The sequence below is a fragment of the Xyrauchen texanus genome, chromosome 13 (assembly GCF_025860055.1).
Source record: "Xyrauchen texanus isolate HMW12.3.18 chromosome 13, RBS_HiC_50CHRs, whole genome shotgun sequence".
NCBI lineage: Eukaryota > Metazoa > Chordata > Actinopteri > Cypriniformes > Catostomidae > Xyrauchen > Xyrauchen texanus.
This window is the reverse complement of record NC_068288.1, coordinates 36,438,234-36,459,648: the sequence shown is the minus strand read 5'-3', so window position 1 is coordinate 36,459,648 and position 21,415 is coordinate 36,438,234. Positions and strand designations below refer to the sequence as shown.

Sequence of the window (21,415 nt, the reverse complement as noted above, 5' to 3'; positions counted from 1 at the left end):
AACTGAAATAACAAAACTACTGTTTCCCAAAACATGTTGTGGAAGGTGTTGTTTATTGCCAAAGTGTGCAAATGTAAAAAATTCATACAAAACATTGAATAATGCACAAATACAGTTAAACAGAAAGAGAGTTCACAAAAAAATCTCAAGTGTCATCATTTATTCATACTTTCTTCTGTGGAACTTAAAAGGAAATATTTTTCACAATGTCAAAGCTGCTCTTTTCCATACGATAAAAGTGGATGGTGACCAGGGACTTTCAAGCACGAAAAAGAACACAATTAAAGTAGTCCATTTGACTATAATGTATAATACAATAGCTTGTGTGAGGAACAGACCAAAATTTAAGTTGTTACAAACTGATAATCATTCCCCTCTCTTAAATCTCATTCATTTTCAAACTTTGTGATTCACAATCAGTATCTAGATACAACCTAATGACACGTGACATGGTTTGGAGCTATACAGCTATGGTCACCACATTTGTTGGAGTTAGTATGGAAAATAGCAGCATAAACATTCTGCTTCATGTCTCCTTTTGAGTTCTACAGAAAAAAAAAGTCTCACAATAAATGATGTTAACGATGATAGGATTGTAATTTTTTGGTGAACTATCCCTTTAAGAAGTAAAGTTGTTTACAAATGACAGACTACTTGCTAAGTTTGTCACTGGCCCCTTTGCTTAAATGTTCAGTACATCCCTTCACCAATGTACTGCATTATCAAAATCAGGTAACAAATGACACAAGTCACTCCTTGAGTATCCTCAAAGAGCAGTGGCAGAGACAGTATAGCTGAATCTGAGAGTCAAACCTTCTCTACCACAGACTCTGACCACCCTCTATGACTAAGTTATGCCCTGTCATGTAGTCAGAGGCGTCAGATGCTAAGTAAACCACAGCAGCTTGGAGGTCTGTCACTTGAGCCAGTCGTCCGGCTGGAATATCTGACAGCCAGTGCTGAACTAAAGGCTCCAGACTCTCTGAATGGATGAGAGGGGTGTCAACAATACCACTGTGGAGAAAGAGAGAGCAAGAGAAAGAGAGAGACATGAGAGGCAGGGAAACTGTGTTGTTTCAGGGCCAATTGCTTCTGTTAAAGCAGTCATGGTGACATAAAATAAAGTTGGGTGTCCTTCAAGGACTTCAATACTGGAACAGCTCTGTGATGGTGTTTGCAATAGATACTGTGATTGATATACTACAAACTGATGGAACATCAGAAGTCTTACTGTAAAGTCAACATAAAATCCAAACTGACCATAAGAAATGTATTAAATTTATTTAGTTGGCCAGTTTTATTTACAGTGTTAATAATTGAACTAATTTATTTTGGCAGTTTTATTTATGAATAGTTTATAACTAATAAATAATTATTATAAACCTTATGTATTATTATCCAAAATTACAAGCAGTAATTATGAATCATTAATAATCATTTATTTCCTTAATTCAGATTACTGACAATATCTTCCATCTCTGAAATTACTTTCCTTTTCAGATGACATCATCTAGGCCAGTGTCTCCCAACCCTGTTCATGGAGGCCCCCCAACGCTACACATTTTGGATATCTCCCTAATCAAACACACCTGATTCAGCTCATCAACTCGTTAGTGGAGACTCCATGACCTGAATTCGGTGTCAGAAAATGGAAATACACAAAATGTACAGTGTTGGGGGGCCTCTAGGAACAGGGTTGGGAACCACTGATCTAGGCCATATAGGCTATTGGTCAGTGTGAGCCAACATCCAAATAGCTATAAAGTATTTGTTTTAGGCTATTGCTGTTAGTAAAGCAGTCTTTCTAAAATCTTGCCAAAAGTAATTAAGCAGTCATTTCATACTGCTAAACATTAATGTAATAAAGGTTTCAGCAATAATAGCAAATAATTATATATTTGAAAAATAAACATTACTATTGGGATATTTCGAAATGCTCTCATAGGTGAACTTCAGTTGCAGTCACTGTTCATAGCAGGTGGAGGCCCACATTAATATGCGTCTTGATTTGTGGGTGAAATCTTTCATCCTCTCCACAATCTTCTGCAAAGTCAGATAAATATGGCTAAATTTTGGTATGAAACACCCACTTTTCCAGTATATTGCCAATGGATAAAATATATAATCAATAATGCATAATTTTTTTAATATTCTGGTTAACTGGAAGTAAAATGGGTTGTGAATGCTGTGTCATGTTGACTTTAATATTAAGAACATTGCCTGTTTTAGGCAGCACTTTAAGTTGAAGCCAACAGGTGAAAATCAATGACACGTGAGAACTTCAGTGGCGCTTTCTTCCCTAGATAAAGTGAATGCACACTAAATTTGTATTTAGTACCGAGGCAGGCACATGGGAAATACAACTTGTCTGTTCTCACATTGTACAAAACTGCCGACGAAATCCCCAACAGCCTTCCCCGGCATTTAGGCCTGGCCAAATACATTCCATACACAATGATATCCGACGCTGGGGCAAAATTAGAGGCGCTGAAGTGCCGTGTGACACCTCTGGTTAACAAATTCAAATCTCAATTAGATTTCTCTGCAGCGCTGCTTTATCTGGGAAGCAGTCCTGGCAATCAAAAGCTTACTGTTTTCCCTCAGCCAATTTTGTAGATAATGTGGCTTATTACTGTCGCGGCTAAAGTTGCCAATGAAATCAGGTGGCAGTCAACCTCACACGAGTTAACTGTCCCCCTCCCCCCACTCATATGCACATTTACAGACCGTCACTTCACAGAAACAGGGGCCCATTGAGAGACCCCGTGTTTATGGGAAGGGTGGGGGTTAGGAAAAAATTGCAAATTAATATCATAAAACTTGCTGGCGCTATATAGAAATGAATAAAGAGCATAAGCCTGTGCATGTGTTGAGGATTTGCTGTGGGAATCACAAGAGCTTGGGGATGCTCTGCTTCAAGCGACACGCTCTCGCATCCACTTTCTCTTTTCTTCCTTTGCCTCAGAAGAACTGCGCTGACAAATAGATACAAACAAGGCTGCCATTGTTTTGCTGACACTTCAGCTGAAGAGGCTAATTTGAATCCCTAATTGAATATAACAATTAAAGAAACTGTTTGCTCAACTCATCCCCCTAGACGTCATCTAATTAAGCCAGATTGCACTGTTTCACACTGTAATTTAGTAAGCGAGTCTCAATTGAGCAGCCCATTGTGGAAAATAATGCATTTTGACCCTGTCACAACAAATTAAGTTTCCACTTAAATATCAAAACATTTCGCTTTGCTTGATTGGTGCAATGTACATATGAAGAGAGCTCTTTTTTTTTTTTGGCACAAAAAGTTGGCAAGTGTTATACAGTATATTCGGAAGCATAATACTAGCAAGAACTGTGGCACATGTAGATATGGTGTGCTTTGCATGAAATGGGAAACAATCATGTTAACAGCTATAAAAATGTGTTGCAGGGATATTTTGACTCATCCAAAAAGCAGTCTACAAATTTCAAACTTACGGGGAAATGCAGTTGACTCGTACTCCTCGGTCGATCCACTCTGTGCCCAGGGTTTGTGTGAGTTTTACAACCCCAGCCTTGGATGTGTTATAGGACAGCTGTTTTTGTGGATGGGGAACTGTTAAGGGGGAGACAACACAGGTCATGACATGAGAAATTATATTGTAAGTTTCAGAACTCAAAACTGCAAAAATAGCATTTGCTGAAACCTGCCAAAATGACTTGTTCTCTACTTCCTCCACATTGTGATGTCACACTGTGGTAGATATTTGCATCTGAATGCCTCCACAATAACAAAGGAATGCCTACTTTACCTTATCACTTCTGTAGCCCTGCCCAGTATCGCTGAGCAGTGAGATGGCAAGGAGAAAGCCAATAACACAATTACCCACAATAACAGTGGGTGTTTACTGTCAACTCTTAAAGAATAAGTACCAAACCGAGAGGTAGGTCTCCGCAGTAATGCGCTCAACAAGCCGCGTGATAAGATGCACGGATTGACTGTCTCAGACGTGGTGGCAACTGAGTCACTATGCCACCACGAGTACTTAAAGAGCGCAATGGGCATACTAAATTGGAAAGAAAAGGGCAGAACCACCAAGAGCTGTCAAAAATAACACGTTAACGAATGCGATTAATAAAACAAAAATAACACTTCTCAAATGCGATTAACGCATTTCCAGTTAATACAGCATAAACACTGGTTGGAAGGGCAGAATCTTTGTGATGTGTCTGCCCGGAGTCGTTAAACTGACGCACACACCACAATAGCGAATCCGTGTTAGTGACAAAATTATAGAAAAAGGACCTCCTAACTCTATTTGATGTATAAAACATGCCCAGATGGGACTTGTGAAAGAAATAAAGTATTTTTCAGTCTATGTAATGAGCATTTTATTTACCACAGAAGCTGGTCAAGTCTTAACAATCAACAAAATGCAAAAGAGATGTTTTTGTCTGAACGCTGACGTTGATGCCCTAATGCAAATCATGAACGTGGCTTCACGATTGTTGTAGCGAAGTGGACAGCCACAGTCTGCCGGCAGATTAATGTTGTGGAGGATTAGAGATTATGAGAATGAAGGCACATTGGAATGAATACTCAACCATCAGGGACTAATTCTTTCAATTAGTCAACCTCCTAATTAGACTTTGGAAAACGTTTAATGTTACTTGAGTTGATGCCATTTTAGAGCATTCCTATCTTTATACTGTGAATGGCTTTGTTTGTAAAATGTTAAAGCATTATATTGTTACATATTGTTTAGTTTTAATTCTTAAAATGGAAATAAATGCATTTTGACAGGAAAAGAAGTATATATAGTGTCAAATTTCAGCACTTAAAATATGTGATTAATTGCGATTAACTACGAAAAATTATGCGATTAATCACGGTTAAATGTTTGAGTCGACTGACAGCACAAATTTTTTTTATTTTTTGGACATAAATGTAAATCTTTGCACCAAAAATATCATAATTTAGTTCTTAATGACCATTTTGCACACTCTTCGTGACACTTAATTAAAAGGAGTTTTTTTTTTTTTACTGTTAAGCATTCAAGACTTTTATGTAAATGCCTTCTTCACATGTGAAATGAGAAACAGTGCTCACACACAAGTTGCGGATTTACGGTCAGGTAAAATATAGTTTGCACTGCTCCATCTTTCAATAGTAGCCCCTTTGCAAAGCCTGAATTACATTGCGGCAGGTTCATAAAACAATCTGCATTTAAATGTGCCACTGCAGCTGTTAAAATCAGGCTGAAATTATCAGGTACATTGTTTAGAATAAACTTAAGTTGCTTTGTAATGTCACAAATCCAAAGATTTTAGTTTTCTTAATTAAAAAAAACAACTAGTCATAGTACAATGAACTCAAAAGATTTATATTTTTTTTGTTTCAGTTTCCTATCATCTAACCCTAAAGGCACCTTTTCACTGCCTCAGACATTCGCATATGACTATTGCATTTGGCCTCATGTACTACCAAAATTTCTGAATTATAATAATGTAATAATTTGGTGTATAGGAAGGAAAACAAGAGAAATTATTTAAATATGAAGGTTTTTGCATGTGCAGAAATAAATTACACATCAAGGCCTACATATTTAAAAATTGCAAATTTGATCAAGAATGCCTTTTTGTGATATATTCTGCAATGTACATAACCATTTCTGACTTCTATATTCATAACTGTACAATCTGTCGAAGTAGCAGGCAATAGAATAAAGTTGACAAAAAGCGTTGATATCTCACTTCACACTCATGGTTTTCAATAGAATATATCACATCCGGTCGGGCTGTCACAACCTGTCTAGACGCACGTTATATTTTATCTATACATTTAACGCATCTGAAACTCAAATTAGTTCTGAAAATTCTGCAGATGGTCAGAACTCCACGCGGCCCCAGTGCCACTCTCCACTGGAGATACCGGATGCAGTCAAAAGGCAGCTTAACCCTTATTTCATAAACCTGCTCTAAAATGATAAGTAATGAAAAAATGCTGCACAAATAAATCAAATGTAATTAAATAAACCAACTTTTTAACAGTAATTTTAAAGCACACATTGAAATCTATTTTCCACTCTTTAATGACCTGAAGATGTGATAATACAGGGCCTGATTACTTCATTCCCTTCATAACTCAATGAGAGGGCCTTGAACTCCAATGTGACATGAAAACACTTTCATTAGCTTTTGGGACCCCGCAGATGAAGCGATGTAAAATTAATTACTCAGGATGTTCGTGTGCATCATCTTCAGGAACAAAGGCAAAACGCCATTTGTTTGCCTTAACTATCACAGATGCTCGACGCTGCATGCGATGCAGGGAGAAAGGGGCTCGCTTGATTGATCATCATGAGGGAGGCTCCAAGTTACATGCAACTTTAGTAGTTAACCTCGTCACCCGGTGATCTCACTGCCAAATTACAGAGGTTGGGAACGGGATGATAAATAAGGCACAGCTGTGCGAAGGCAGCGGTCGGTCCTGTGGAGACAGGTTCGGGCTCTCCGGCCCCTCGTTTGTTTTAAAGGAGAAATGCTAACTGGACAATTGTTAAGTTGGGTTGAGCCACGTTTTTGCAGGAAACAGGGCTCACTGTTGTAGTGCTATAATTTGAGCTAATTTTGTGCCTGCAAACAAGCTTTAAAAGGGATATGTAACGGGAGTTATGGAAAAGAGGAGGCGAGAACCGGCTTAACAATATAAATGATATTTAATTAAGAACTTAAACCAAAAAGACACAAACACACGCATATGACAAACACACACCCGGAAACGCTCTCGCTCTCGCTCTCTCGCTCTCTCGCTCTCTCTCTCTCTCTCTCTCTCTCTCTCGCACCACTGTCCGCAGACTTTATCCCTCTCGGAGGCTTGATTAGCCTGATAAGGGGCCGGGTGTGTAGAATCATGACCCGCCCCTGCCCCCGCCCTGTCACAGGTTAATTCACCCACAAATAAAATAATTTATAATAATATTACAATAAAAATAAATATTCTGCCCTCATTTACTCAACATTATATTGTTTTAAATCCTTATGGCTTTCTTTCTGCCGTAGAACACAAAATGGTGACTCAGGCGGTCAGTCTCTGACGTTTGTGTTCCACAAAGAAAGTCAGTCGGGTTTGGAAAAACATGTTGAGTAAATGGCAGAATTTTCATTTTTGGGTGAACTGTATGTTTAAGCCTCAAAGTCTGTCTTCTCAGCGCTGAAAAGGGCCAACAAGTATTAATCCTCACGGGAAAAGTGACGAGAGGAGCCGTCTGGCCTTTTATTCCTCAGATCACTCTGTATTGATGTTTTAAAGAGTGTTGTAGTTTTAAAGAGCAGTAGGTGTGGGGAATAAAGACGGGATAGAAAGAGAGAGAGGAAGTCATATCTTAAATGACGTATAACATCCATCCAGATTTCCGTTTCACAATTTTAAAAGCCAAGAAACAAGGCTGCTCTGTGATCTGAACATTTCAAAGATTGCAGGTCAGAATTATGTCATGAGTTTCAGATTTCCATCCAATGCCATTGGCTTGTAAGTGTTAAAGAGATAGTTCACCCAAAAATGACATTTATGTCATCATAAGAAAAGAAAGTCTTATGAGTTTGAAACAATATGCAAATGAGTAAATGATAAAATAATTTACATTTTTGGGTGAACTATACCATTAACAACCAGCCTGATCAGGTATAAATTTGTGTAAATGCATGATGCCACCTATCTCCCATGTTAGGTCAACTACATCTCTATGGGCCAAAAAACAAAAACCCACACAAATCATTTGAAAGATTTCAAGAGGTATTTTAAAAGTGGTTGCTCTTACTGCACATCCACATTAAAGAGAGAGAAATGAAATGTAATGGCAGCACTAAATGGCAGATGGGAAAAACAGTCTGATATTCAGCAGGTGGACAGGGGCCCTGTCATTCTGCATTTAAATTGGACTTTCAAGATGTATTCCCCAACTTGGCTCCAACAGGCCCCATCTGATTATACATTATGACAATATTATAACAGATGTCCAGGCCAATAAAGAAAATTCCTGAAGGACTGTATGTAATGTCAGTAATTGATCAAATGTTTCCCTTTGCCCTCCACTCCATCCCCCTTTCCTGCTCCTGCTCCATCTCTATCTCTCTCTCTATCTCTCTCTCTCTCTCCTTCTTATAGCAGCATGTTTCTGTGTTACAGGTAGCACCCACAGTTGGGACTAGTGTCCATATCGTACACAAGTTTATTGGCTACTTGACTACACTGTTGATGGAGTGCCACTGTTGCACAGCGAGGGACCTGTTGGAGGCATTGTGTTAAGCTGCGGCGCCAATAACGTTCTTTTACAGCAAGCTGCATAAAAATCAAACACCCATTTTTCCTCCGCAGTAAAAGCCCCGGGACTGGCGGCATACCAGGAAGTCCCTTTACACGAGACTGAATCACAGGTTGCAATATACAGCCCTTGAACAGCATAACAGGGTTTTCATATATATAATGATGCAACAAAAGCCTTGTGAGAGGGAATACAATTGATGGAGTTAAAAGGTCCAATTAATTTTAGATAGGGGTTGTACACAGACAAATAAAGAAAATTCCACATTTAAATTACTAAGCCAGTTGGGGACTCCATGACAAACATATTCATTCTGCTAGGCAAGTTAAAATGTGTGTTTCCACATCTTTGGTGAACATATGTGAACATTTATCATGGAAAAAGGCAAGTAGTTTCAGGAAAATTTAGATTTTTCTAATTTTGACATTAATAGAATGCCGTTCTGGGAAGGGCAACTATTGTAACTGGGAGGAAGGGACATTCTCACTCTAGAAAGCATTTTATTGGACAAAAATAATGTCATGCCATATTTTTCATTCCATTTTCCCAAAAGATAAAACTGTACATTTTTTAATGTATATATCTAGTTCAATGGATAAAACTGTACGGAAGGCTGCTTGCCAACCAAAAGATTAATGATATTTTTCACATTTAAAAACCATGTTCCTTTATTGAACACGAAGACTTCCCGAAAATGCTCTCCATAACCGCATACATTGGAAAACAATGACATCAGTTTCAATCGAAAACGGTTTAATGTGGACATGACCAGTAACTCAAATTCTGCCTAATATCTCATTTTGTTACAAGGAAAAGTCATACAGTATTTGGTACAAGGGTGAGTAAATGATGACAAACTTAAATTTTTTGTTGAACTATCCCTTTCATTTGCTATCCCAGTTAGAGGCCTTCATTACAAACAGTATCTGAAACACAGCAGTAACTTTTCTTTCTGCTTTTGAATTGTACTTGTTCGACATTGTCTTTACAGAACCCCACCCCTCCGTTTGATGGGAGTATTAAATTCAGAGGGAAGAGACAGTGTAATATCTCAGCTTATGGAGGCGTAAAAATCATCACTCACCTATTAAACTGGCCATGGAAGCTGTGTTGATTATCTTGCCGTATCCTTGCTTCAGCATGACACGACCGGCCGCCTGAGGCGGTAATTTGAGGGAGAGAAGAGACAAATGTTCATTCAGAGAAGCATCACAGTATTGACACCTTCACTAATCAGACCTCCACATCTACAGGGAGAGAAATAACACTCCCTGGAGAAGGAGAGAGACAAAAAGTGTCAAAAACTCACAGCATTTGTTTTAATGCGCATGAGGCATCTCCATCACCCTTTCGGTTTTGTGTAAAACAGCTTTACTCTGATTTATCGAATGCCTGCCAAGATTTAATGTCTTCTAATGCTGTAGGTATAATATCACTTTCCTTCACACCTCTCTCTTCCCCTATCAAAGGTTTATTCCGTCTCCCAGAAAATGTCAGAAACTAATGGAAAAGTTGTTGCTAATATACAAAACCAATTCTAAATCTGCAGAAGTTCGGGAAAATAAAAGTAACGGCAACTGAGGGTCTATGAAATCAGCAAGCATTGACTTTATACAAGTAGTTGACATTCATTTTAAGCATCATGTCCTGCATTGTGACATGCTATACAATATCTAAAACTATACTATTTTAAACAATTCTTGAATAAGTATTATACATGCAGTATTTATGACCTCACATTAATTGAGAGCCACATGGAAAATAGTATTTTTACTTTAAAAAATGTATTTGTCACACCGTGGGACCATTTAAAAGGATAGTTTACCCACAGATTTATATTTTAGAATAATTTATGCACCCTCATGTTGTTCCAAACCCATATGGCTTTCTTTTTTACGTGGAACACAAAAGGATATGTTAAGTTAAATGTTAGCTTCAGTCACCGTTCTCTTTTACTGCATTGAAAAAATTATTCATTGAAAGTGAAAGGTAACTAGGGTTAACATTCTGCATAACGTCTCCTTTTATGGTCCATGGAAGAAAAGAAAAACATACAAGCTCGAAACAAGGTAACGGTGAGTTATTGATTTACACATTGGGTGAACTATACATTTAAATAACCTACAAAATATAAAAGGTACATAAAAATGGTGAAAAACTCTCTAACGCTTTCTTTAATATATTCGTTCAAATTTTAACGTACAATCTCATGTTGAAAAAAAAGGGGTGTGTGGACATGTTGCTTGTCAACTACCAACGCAATGACATTAATATAAAACCTATGAGCAAAGCCCGACCTAAATGACTTGTTTGTGCAGGAATATACAGTATTGTAAGAGAAGAATATCAATAGTGGGGTACCTGGCAACACATGAAAGTCCCTCTGAGGTTGACATTAAAGGTTTGGTCCCATTCCTCTAGACTGGTGTCCTCACTGGCTGAGTTCTTGTTGATACCAGCATTGTTACACGCGATGTGAATTGTGCCCCATTTTGAAACAATGTCGTCAATCATCTTTTGAACGTCCCCTGCTTTGCTAATGTCTGCAGCAATGACCATGCTTGAAATACCTGAAATTATATTGAAACAGAAATAAATTAATTATATATGAAAAATGCACATCCACCCATATTGTAAATAAAAAGTGGAACTATAGTAATCACATGCATTTTTTCTCGGTTTACTTAATCGTTATAAAGAAAGAAAGACCAGACAACTACACAACACTACATTATACATAATATACTCTACATTATGAAACAACAATATTAAGGGGCAAAAGATTTAAAACAATAACTTGGAATGCCTGAAAACCAGCAACATTCTAAGTTTGGTACTATGATACCAGGACGCCATCTACTGGCAAAATCAAGCCCTGCAGAAACTTTTCACTCCAAAAATTATAATATTCCAATGTCCTGGTGATCCAGGGTGATTCAGCACCTCTGAAACATAAGGACAACACTACATACCTTTCAAAGTCAGTTCATGGGCTACGCTCTCTGCTTTCTCTTTGTCCATGTCTATGATGGCTACTTTGGCTCCAGCCTCTCCAAGAGCATGTGCGAAGGCCCTGCCGATGCCCTGACCGGCCCCAGTCACATAGGCCACTTTTCCACCCAAACATAACCTGTCCAGCACTGACTTCTGCTGCACTCCTCGGAACACCTCGTCATAGGTCACAGTGCTCTACAAACCATAATCATAGCTGTGAGCATCAAGGTAGAATCTAGCTTAGTAGTTTTGTGATGATATATTAGTCAAAGGTTAGGTTAAGAAAACAACCTTTTTATTTTTGGATCAGTTGGGAAATATTAACTGGCATAAATTTGCTCTCAAACATGCATATACACAAACCTACATTATAAAACAATAATTTGAGCCTGGAAACATCTGAAGAATAATAAGAAAATACCTGTGTGTTTGCTTGAGGTGTGTAGGGCACTCTTCGTATGATTGTGAGACCATCTCTCAGAGGAATAATGACCTTTAAACAGGGATCAAACAATGGTTGAAAATAAATTGGATTGCAAATATATAAAATTGTCCGTATTGCCAAACAATAACAAATTATAACAACAAAAAACTTATAAAGTATGACTGAAGTCTTCTCATATTATTGTAGATAATTTTCAGCATTTATCAAAAGTACAATTCGTTTCTTTAGGTAATGAAGCAAAATTTAAGCTAGGCCTGAAGTGCAAGGAATATGCAAAGTCTTGCATGAATATGTAAGAACATCAGTATATACAAACCTGCTCTACTCGAGGATCATTTGTGACAAACTGATTGAAATCTCGCAAGGCCTTTCCGGTTTCATCTGTTGAATCTTTGAGGTAAACTCTCCCTTTAAACAGGGAGTTGTCTACACATATAACACCATCTATGCGCAAAAGGTTATGGTCCAGAAGGTACTTGTAATAGTTGATGTAGTTCGGTTTGTCTGCGTCAACAAACACCATGTCAAACTGTTCTCCTGTAGCAGCTAATTCCTGCAAAATAGATGAGAATAAAATAAGGAGCAGACAAAACACATTTGAGAATGTTTACAATTAATTACAAAAATCACTAACAAAACAAGAGTTTTCAAAAACATAAATGGTATTGGCAGTGTCTCATATTCCCATGTATGTATGTATGTATATGTATGTATGTAGGTGTGTAGTGTGTATGTATATATGTATATGCATGTGTGTGTGTGTGTATAATTAAAATAAATAAAAAATACAGATATTTCACCCATGTAAGCTACTCAGTAGGTGGCGGTAATACTCCTAAGGCCATTAACAAGAATAAGTTATTTTGTCAGTTCTCACATGTGTTGTCATGTTCTGTGCCTGGTTTCTTGTGTTTTATTATATTCTGAGTTACATTATCTTTTGTTTCATTAAAGTTGCCCTTCTATCCTCATTCTTTGCCTGCCTCGTCGCAGGCAGCCAATTTTTACTATATGAAAGTTGGAACAATGTGCACTGATTTTTTTTTACCATGAGACAAGGAATGTTTATTAAGAAAGTAAATGGGGTCTATTTTAATTAGTTGATTTTAAGCTACACTGTATTGAGCTGTTTAGAGGATTTTGCAGCATATTTTACAAAATGAGTTACAACAGGAAGGCTTTCAGGAAAGGACACTCTAGTGCAGCTCATGTCAGTGAAGCCTGAAATGCCCGCTAACATGTAGAGTGAGGCTGATGGGGATTGTTTTCCTCACCTTTAGGGTATCCATAGCAGGTCCAGTCTTCACTGTTATCTTTTTGCCATGTGGAGACTTGTCAAATATAGGTTGAGCAAAGTCTTTCAGATAAGGCTCAAGCTCACAAGCAATGAGTTGACCATCCTCTGGCAGGGCCTCTGCCATTGATAAGGCTCCGTATCCTGTGAACATTCCTATTTCCAAGATTCTCCTTGCCTTGCTCATGTGGACCAGCATTTTCAATATTTGACCTAAAAAAATTACAATAATCATTCTAAAACACAGTTTGTGCATGCATCAGATCAGAGCGATTAAGCATAGGTCTGGTGGGTTGCAACCAAAAATGGGTTCCAAGTGTATTCTAATAGGGTCGCAGATGTAGTTAAATGCAACTAACTATAGTGTATAGTTAGCATAAAAAAATAAACTTATCAACTTTTGGTAGAAGATAGCAAAGTTAGCAGATGCCAACATAGACAAGTTGCTTGAAAAAAAAAAAACAACATGTAAAAAAAATGTGCGACATAGCAGATAAACTGAACCTAGACTGCTTTAAATCCAGATATGTCAAAATGTGTTTTATATGGTGAAATATTAGCTATTTGTTTTCAAACAGCTCTCTGAATACTTTCTGTTGATCGAACAAACAGATAATCACACCCCCAACTCATACCATTGGTTGAGTCAATGTTATTGTGTCAGTATGGGTGTGAGTTTTTTTAATTTATTTTCTCCTCTTTTCTCCCCAATTTGGAATGCCCAATTCCCAATGCGCTCTAAGTCCTCATGGTGGTGTAGTGACTCGCCTCAATCCAGGTGGTGGAGGATGAATCTCAATTGCCTCCGTGTCTGAGACCGTCAATCCATGCATCTTATCATGTGGGTAATTGAGCGAGTTACCACGGAGACATAGCACATGTGGAGGCTTCACACTATTCTCTGCGGCATCCGCAACTCACCACGGGCCCCATGAGAGCAAGAACCACACAATATAGCGACCACAAGGAGGTTACCCTATGTGACTCAACCCTCCCTAGCAACCGGGCCAATTTGGTTGCTTAAGAGACCTGGCTGGAGTCACTCAGGACGCCCTGGATTTGAACTTGTGACTTCTGGGGTCATGGTCAGCATCAATACTCGCTGAGCTACCCATGCCCCCAAAATGAGGAATTTTAATACTGCCATGGTGTTTACAGTTTTTCTAGAAAATTAACCTGCAAATGGCTTACAGTTGTCTCTGAATATTAAGCTGGGTTACACACTTCAGCTTTAAATATTGTACGATAAACAATTGTGGAACTGTATTGAGTTGCCACTTGTCCAATACAAAATCTGGGTCATGAAGCAAAACCAGTTTAAAACCACTAAAAAAGGCTAAACGATAAAGGGATAAAATATATGGAACACAAAATGATTAATGAAGATATTAATGGCAACTATGTTGCAACAGTTTTTAATCAAATTTGTATTTTTAAAGATTTGGATTTATACCTTCTACCTGTCCAGTGATACATGTAACTGGAAGCTTAAATAAGGTTTTTCCATCCTCATACACCTTATCCCAGTCATGAGAAATTGATTTCCTTAAGAAAATAAATAATAAGAACTATAATTATCAAATATATTAACTAATATCATAAAACATGCAAAACACTGTTTATCACATATAAATTGCAGCCAAAATAAAACATGCTCAGCACAAATAGTTTAATGATAAACACGGTCAAACCACAAACACACATTGACACACCCCAAACAAAAACACGTAATTCACAGAAATAATAATCTTCAACCCACGCAGGGCTACATGTGAATAGTTACCTAAACAACTCAGCTAGTGGTTTGCTCTCCTGGCTGCTCATTTGTTCTAGGTAGCCATCCAGTCCACTGGCAATGTCAAGGGCCTTCTGCAGATTATCACGCAGCTCAGATGGAACATTTGCATTCTTCTCTGCTATCTCTTTAGCCTTCAGCAGGTATTCAACGATGAACTCCACAGGAGTGTCTGAAACTTAGATTGAAATGATGCATTCAATCTGTGATTGCATTGTTAGATTACGTGTTATTATGTGTAAGGTCATATATACTGTAATCTCATTAAGAACGAGTTTAGACCAATGCATCTGAGCTAACAGTACACATGTATATTATGGAGTTAACATATGTACACAGTAGATTTTCTACAGTCTCACCTGTTAATTGCCCTAAACTAAGATTTAGCAGAGAGCATTAAATGCATAATACACCTAGACAGGATGTATTACAACATAACATGACCATGTATTCTTTGATTTTTTTTTTTTGTCTTAAGAATGTCAGTCATTCCAAAATCCAAAATAGGAAATGAGTAGCATAGTACAATTTGTAAATGTTAAGTGGACCCAAGAATCTACAATTAATCTAACTTGTATTATTTTGCATATAGTGTCTAAATTAACAAGATATTTCAACTGACTTCTGTCAAATAGTCATCAAAAGACCCAGGGACCCCCATCCAGGCTCTGAGCCAACCCAGGGCCCCGATATAAAAAAAAGAAAAATTTTCTCAATTTCTTTATAACTGTTTTGCAGCCGGCCCACCGAGAAAATTCCCGGTTCTCCCTATGCCCAGTCAACTAATATTACATTTAAATTAATATTAATATAAATTACTATAAGTCAATATTAATATGTGTGTATATGGACTACTTATCTTTTCAGACCTAACGGACACCTCAAAATCATTCCAGTATTTGTTTCAAATTTTCCTTAAACCGAAGCGCAGCTTCTAGAAGTCTTCTGGACATCTGCGAAGGGTTGAATGATGACTTGAAACTCTCCAGTGTTTCCATATCAAGCTCTGGGTTTTCCATAAATAAACACCTCATGATGTATGGAAGAGTTGAGTACAGTGTAGTAACTTGAAGAAACAACAAGTGCTTCATGTTTTGCAGCACGCGCACCCTTTCCCCACAAAAGATTATTAAGTTATCACATGCCACAAGATCTCTTAGGGGCCATTGTTACAATATATTCAGTTCCTGAGATATTTGCTTCAAGTGGGCGACTATACTTTGTGATCTATTTTATGTTTATATAGCTGTATGTAATGAAATATTTAAATAATTTAAAGAACAAAACAAAAGCTCATATTGGAGCGGTGTTGTTAGAGATTTAAGTAGATATTTTCATCCTTTTACTGCAGTTTTACTCACTTTCAACATATTCATTGTGATGTTGGATAAAAGGAGCTTTCACCCACAACAAGCCTAAGTCTAACTGAGGAAAAGGACTGTAAAGTGAGGACAGAATCAGTATGTTAAACACAAGTCAGAACAGGGTAAAGTACCTCATCACCATAGATCACTAAAAGTTGGAAGCTATCATCAACATTCCACAACTGTATATATATATTTTGTAAAGCGGTTAATGGGCAAGGAGGAGGCGAGAACCGGCTTGACAATATAAATAATAGTTTAATGAAGAAATAAACAAAAAACACACAAACATAAACATACAGAGCAGCTGCCTGTAATTATCTCTCTCTCTCTAACCATTGTCACTGGCCGTCTTTATCCCTATATATATATATATATATATATATATATATATATATACACACACACATACATACACTGGTGGCAGAGAGTTTGGAATAATGTACAGATTTGGCTTTTATGGAAAGAAATTGGTACTTAAATTCACCAAAGTGACATTCAGCTGATCACAATGTATTGTCAGGACATTAATAACATGAAAAATTACTATTACAATTTGAAAAAAATGTCAGAACTTCTTAAACAACTACAAAGATTTCTCATCAGAAAATTCTCCACGTGCAGCAATGACAGCTTTGCAGATCCTTGGCATTCTAGTTGTCAGTTTGTCCAGATACTCAGGTGACATTTCACCCCACACTTCATGTAGCACTTGCCATAGATGTGGCTTTCTTGTTGGGCACTTCTCACGCATGTTACAGTCTAGTTGATCCCACAAAACCTCAATGGGGTTAAGATCCGTAACACTCTTTTCCAATTCTCTGTTGTCCAATGCCTGTGTTTCTTTGCCCACTCTAACCTTTTCTTTTTGTTTTTCTGTTTCAAAAGTGGCTTTTTCTTTGCAATTCTTCCCATAAGGCCTTCACCCCTGAGTCTTCTCTTTACTGTTGTACATGAAACTGGTGTTTAGCGGGTAGAATTCAATGTAGCATTCAGCTGAGGACATGTGAGGTGTTTATTTCTCAAACTAGAGATTCTGATGTACTTATCCTCTCTCATTTAGTTGTACATCTGGCCTTACACATCTCATTCTGCCCTTGTTAGAGCCAGTTGTCGTTTGTCTTTGAAGACTGCAGTGTACACCTTAGTATGAAATCTTCAGTTTATTTGGCAAATTCAATGATTGTATAGCCTCCATTCCTCAAAACAATGATTGACTGACGAGTTTCTAGAGAAAGCTCTTTCTTTTATGCCATGTTTGACCTAATATTGACCTTTAGACATGTCAGTTTATTGCATACTGTGGCAACTCAAAAACAAACACAAGAACAATGTTAAGCTTCATTTAACAAACCAAATAGATTTCAGCTGTGTTTGATATAATGTCAAGTGATTTTCTAGTACCAAATTAGCAATTTAGCATGATTACTCAAGGATAAGGTGTTGAAGTGATGGCTGCTGGAAATGGGGCCTGTCTAAATTTTATAAAAAATTACTTTTCAAATAGTGATGATGTTGTTATTTACATCAGTAAAGTCCTGACTATACTTTGCAATCAGTTGAATGCCACTTTGGTGAATTAAAGTACCAATATATATATATATATATATATATATATATATATATATATATATATATATATATATATATACACAGTACTGTGCAAAAGTCTTAGGCACATAAGATGTTTCACAAAAGCATTTGTCTTAATGGTTATTTATATCTTCAGCTTTAGTGTGTCAATAGGAAATATAAATGTGTCAATAGGAAATATAAATGTTAGACTCACAAACATTACTTTTGCAAACAGAAAAGATTAGAACAGAAGAACAGGGAACCCTGCAACAGATGTCATGGCCCCCACTGAACATCGTGTCTGTCTGAGATTACTTAAAAAGACAAGCAATTGAAACAACCTAAATAGATAGAAGAACAGTGTACTTGAATTCTCCAAGAAGCTTGGAACATCCTATCTGCCAACAATCAAGAAAAACTGTGTCCAGGTGTATACCTAGGAGAATTGGACCTTTAAATGCAAAGATGGTCACACCAAATAGTGTTTTAGCTTTTTTATGTTTACTGGACTTTGTATGACATTAAGTGATAAATTAAAATGATTTATTTAATATTTTTTGAAGACAACCTCTCTATGCAACATTTGTCACAAGTGCCTAAAACTTTTGCATCTGAATATTGAAATCTGAATATTGTAGTTATTACATACTTTGTTTGATGGTGAAACTTAAATACCTTTTCCAAATAATCCTTCAGACAAGTTGGACTTGAGTGTTGCGATAACATTTTCAGTTTCACATCAATGCGCATGTCAGGATAATTCATGAATATTCATGTGTGCTCCGCCCACTGGAACCAAATATCTCAGGAACCAGGGGTGCAACTGCACATTTGCTGAAGGGTATGCAAGATCAATGTTGGTGCCCCCAGGAACAGTCAAGGTGAAGTAAATATGAGAGAAATATGCTACATGTAACAAAAAAATATAATCCTCTAATTTTAGCATACTCTGTTTTTTTTTTCTCCACACAATTGTATTAGTGCCTGTAAATGAAAAGTACTAAATATAATATTTAAGCAATATTACCAGACCCTAACAAACACACACGTTGGTATTTGTGGTGTATGAGGACTCTCCATATACATTATATATTCTGTACTGTACAAACAATACAGTGGCAAGAAAAGTATGTGAACCCTTTGGAATTAGTTGGTTTCCAGCATTAATTTGTTAATTCAAACTTTTTACTTTTCCACAGCACTGTGAATGTTTAATGCGATGTGTTCAATAAAGACATGAAAAATTATAATTGTTTGTGTGTGTTGTTATATTAAGCACATTGTGTTTGTCTATACTTGTGATGAAATGAAATGTTATGACCAATTAATGCAGAAAACCAATTAATTCCAAAGGGTTCACATACTTTTACTTGCCACTGTATATTTTATCCCCTAACACTAACTCTAACGGAAAACTTTCTGCATTTTTACATTAAAAGATTGTTAATTTAGCATTTTGCTTAATGAGGATGATTGAGTGTTTGTTTATAGCATAATTATATGTGTATAATATAGAATAGGCCAAGTGAATAGTCTTCATAAACTATATATACCTGAACACTCACATGCAAAATACAAATAAAAAAAGTTATATACAAGTTATATGGCCTTTGGAGTCATTATAATCATCATAACTATAGTTTAAAATATTTGCACCAAAACGGAAGCATAAATGATTTTCTTTTTGTATAAACACTTTTCAAACTGCTTCAAAGTGTAACAAATATATAATTCAGAACGCAATTTATATAACACAGTGTAGTAAAGTATATTTTCACAAATAAATCAAGAATTGCAATTAAATGTATTGTCAAATTCTTGTTTCTTTCTTGTCTAATTATTTCATGCTGTGACAGACTTAGAATAAGACTTTTGAACTCATTTAAAATGCTAAACAAAAGTTTAATAAAAATGTTTACTTTCAACAAATAGGCTTTTTATTATTTATAACGTTTTATGAAAGAAGATTGTCAAAGAATGATTTAGGCACAATGGCGCCCCCCACCCCGCGCGGCGCTCCTATGCACTGCATATACTGCATACCCCATTTTTGCGCCCCTGTCAGGAACTGAATATATTGATTGTAACACCGTTCGCACCAAACACGTCCTTGCCCCAAAAAACACAAACTTTTTTTAAAAGTTATTTTTAACTTGACACGGTGTCAAAAATCGTGACCCAAAAAACCCCCGGCGTAACGGCCAAAGACGTCCGTCCAGCGAATGTTTACATTACATAGAAAACAGCGCGGATAACGCAAACGTGTTCGATGTGAACGGTCACTAACCTGAACGTTTAGCAACACAAGTGGACCCTGACACTGGAATCCCACTTGTTGCACTCAAAGATCCGCAGTTATTTTCGGCAGCTTATGTGTAAATGGTCTTGAACTAAGTATAGTTTGTAAGGCAATGAATGTAGGCAATAGTTGCTGCAACAAACGAAACGTAAGCTCTTTCAGAAACTCTTCAGTCTGGCTTGTCAAAACGCATTAATCGACGCTCTATATGGGGCGGTAAGTAAAATAGTTAATTCCTACCTTTTGCTGCTTGCATAGCGAATCCTCGTAGTTTGAATTTGGAGGGTTGTGTTGGCTTTGTTCCCCGTTGCACAAACCCACCTACCAGGTATTAAATGTTACGCAAATTGTCACGTCACAAACTTACACAAGTTAACGAATCCGCAGTGTGACCATTCATACGTTTCGCTGTGCAGCTGTCTCACGTGTGCGCACGCGGACTACGTAACTGCGACTTTTGAGGTTGAGGATTTGTGGCGGGGAGGGGGGCTTTGGGGTATCCTGATTTCTGGCATTTGTCATCCCACGTCCAGTGCCCCCCACAACACCGGTGTGCACAATCCCTTGGGGTCACTGTGACAAACAACAGTGTAGTAATACACTTGCACAAATGTTTATCCTTTTCTTTTTTAAGTTTAAAGTGTGTCAGGTGACAGGTCATTGAATAATTGCAAAATATTTTTCTTGACATGTACCTTAACTGCTCAGGGAGATGATACTTTACCATGCTATAACACATTTTAGATTGGCGATCAATAATTTTGAAAAAAAAAAAAAAAAAATATATATATATATATATATATATATATATATATATATATATATATATATATATATATATATATATATATATATTTAGGCACTTGTCAAAAAAGTTGCATGGTGAAGATGTCTTCAAAAATAATGAAATGAATAGTTTTCATGTATCACTTAATGTCATACAAAGTCCAGTAAACATAAAAAAGCTCAATCAATATTTGGTGTGACCACCTTTGCCTTTAAAACAACACCTGGACACAGTTTTTCTTGGTTGTTGGCAGATAGGATGTTCCAAGTACAGTTCTTCTATCTATTTAGTCTCAATTGCTTCTGTCTCTTCATGTAATCTCAGACTTGATATATATATATATATATATATATATATATATATATATATATATATATATATATATATATATATATATATATATATATATGTATATATATTAGTATTTAAAAAAATCTTAATATTTTTCTATAAATATATACATATTTGTTTATTTATCTATAGATTTTTTTTCTTTATAGATTCTGTATATTCTGAGTATATTCACTTAAAATTGGTCTGGCTATCTACTCAAAAAGAAAAA

General features: G+C 36.7%; 1 protein-coding gene across 1 annotated transcript; it reads right to left on the bottom strand.

Moving 5' to 3' along the window:
* Positions 1–33: 33 nt before the first annotated feature.
* LOC127654000 (uncharacterized) lies at positions 34–20,490 on the bottom strand. The gene is made up of 11 exons (XM_052140911.1): positions 20,307–20,490; positions 14,817–15,006; positions 14,487–14,578; positions 13,014–13,246; positions 12,056–12,292; positions 11,716–11,787; positions 11,273–11,489; positions 10,662–10,870; positions 9,385–9,457; positions 3,475–3,592; positions 34–1,014 (listed from the first exon to the last, which is right to left on the bottom strand). Exons 1-11 carry the CDS (start codon positions 20,320–20,322, stop codon positions 819–821), a joined length of 1,653 nt encoding a protein of 550 aa, XP_051996871.1. The 5' UTR covers positions 20,323–20,490; the 3' UTR covers positions 34–818.
* Positions 20,491–21,415: the final 925 nt, after the last annotated feature.

Bases quoted from the DNA above. Each gene is read 5' to 3' on its own strand.
- LOC127654000 (XM_052140911.1), bottom strand. The intron at 11,490-11,715 runs GTATTTTCTTAT...TATGGTTTGTAG, and splicing joins CACCTCAAGCAAACACACAG to AGCACTGTGACCTATGACGA. The intron at 3,593-9,384 runs GTGAGTGATGAT...CCCCCTTAACAG, and splicing joins TTCCATGGCCAGTTTAATAG to TTCCCCATCCACAAAAACAG.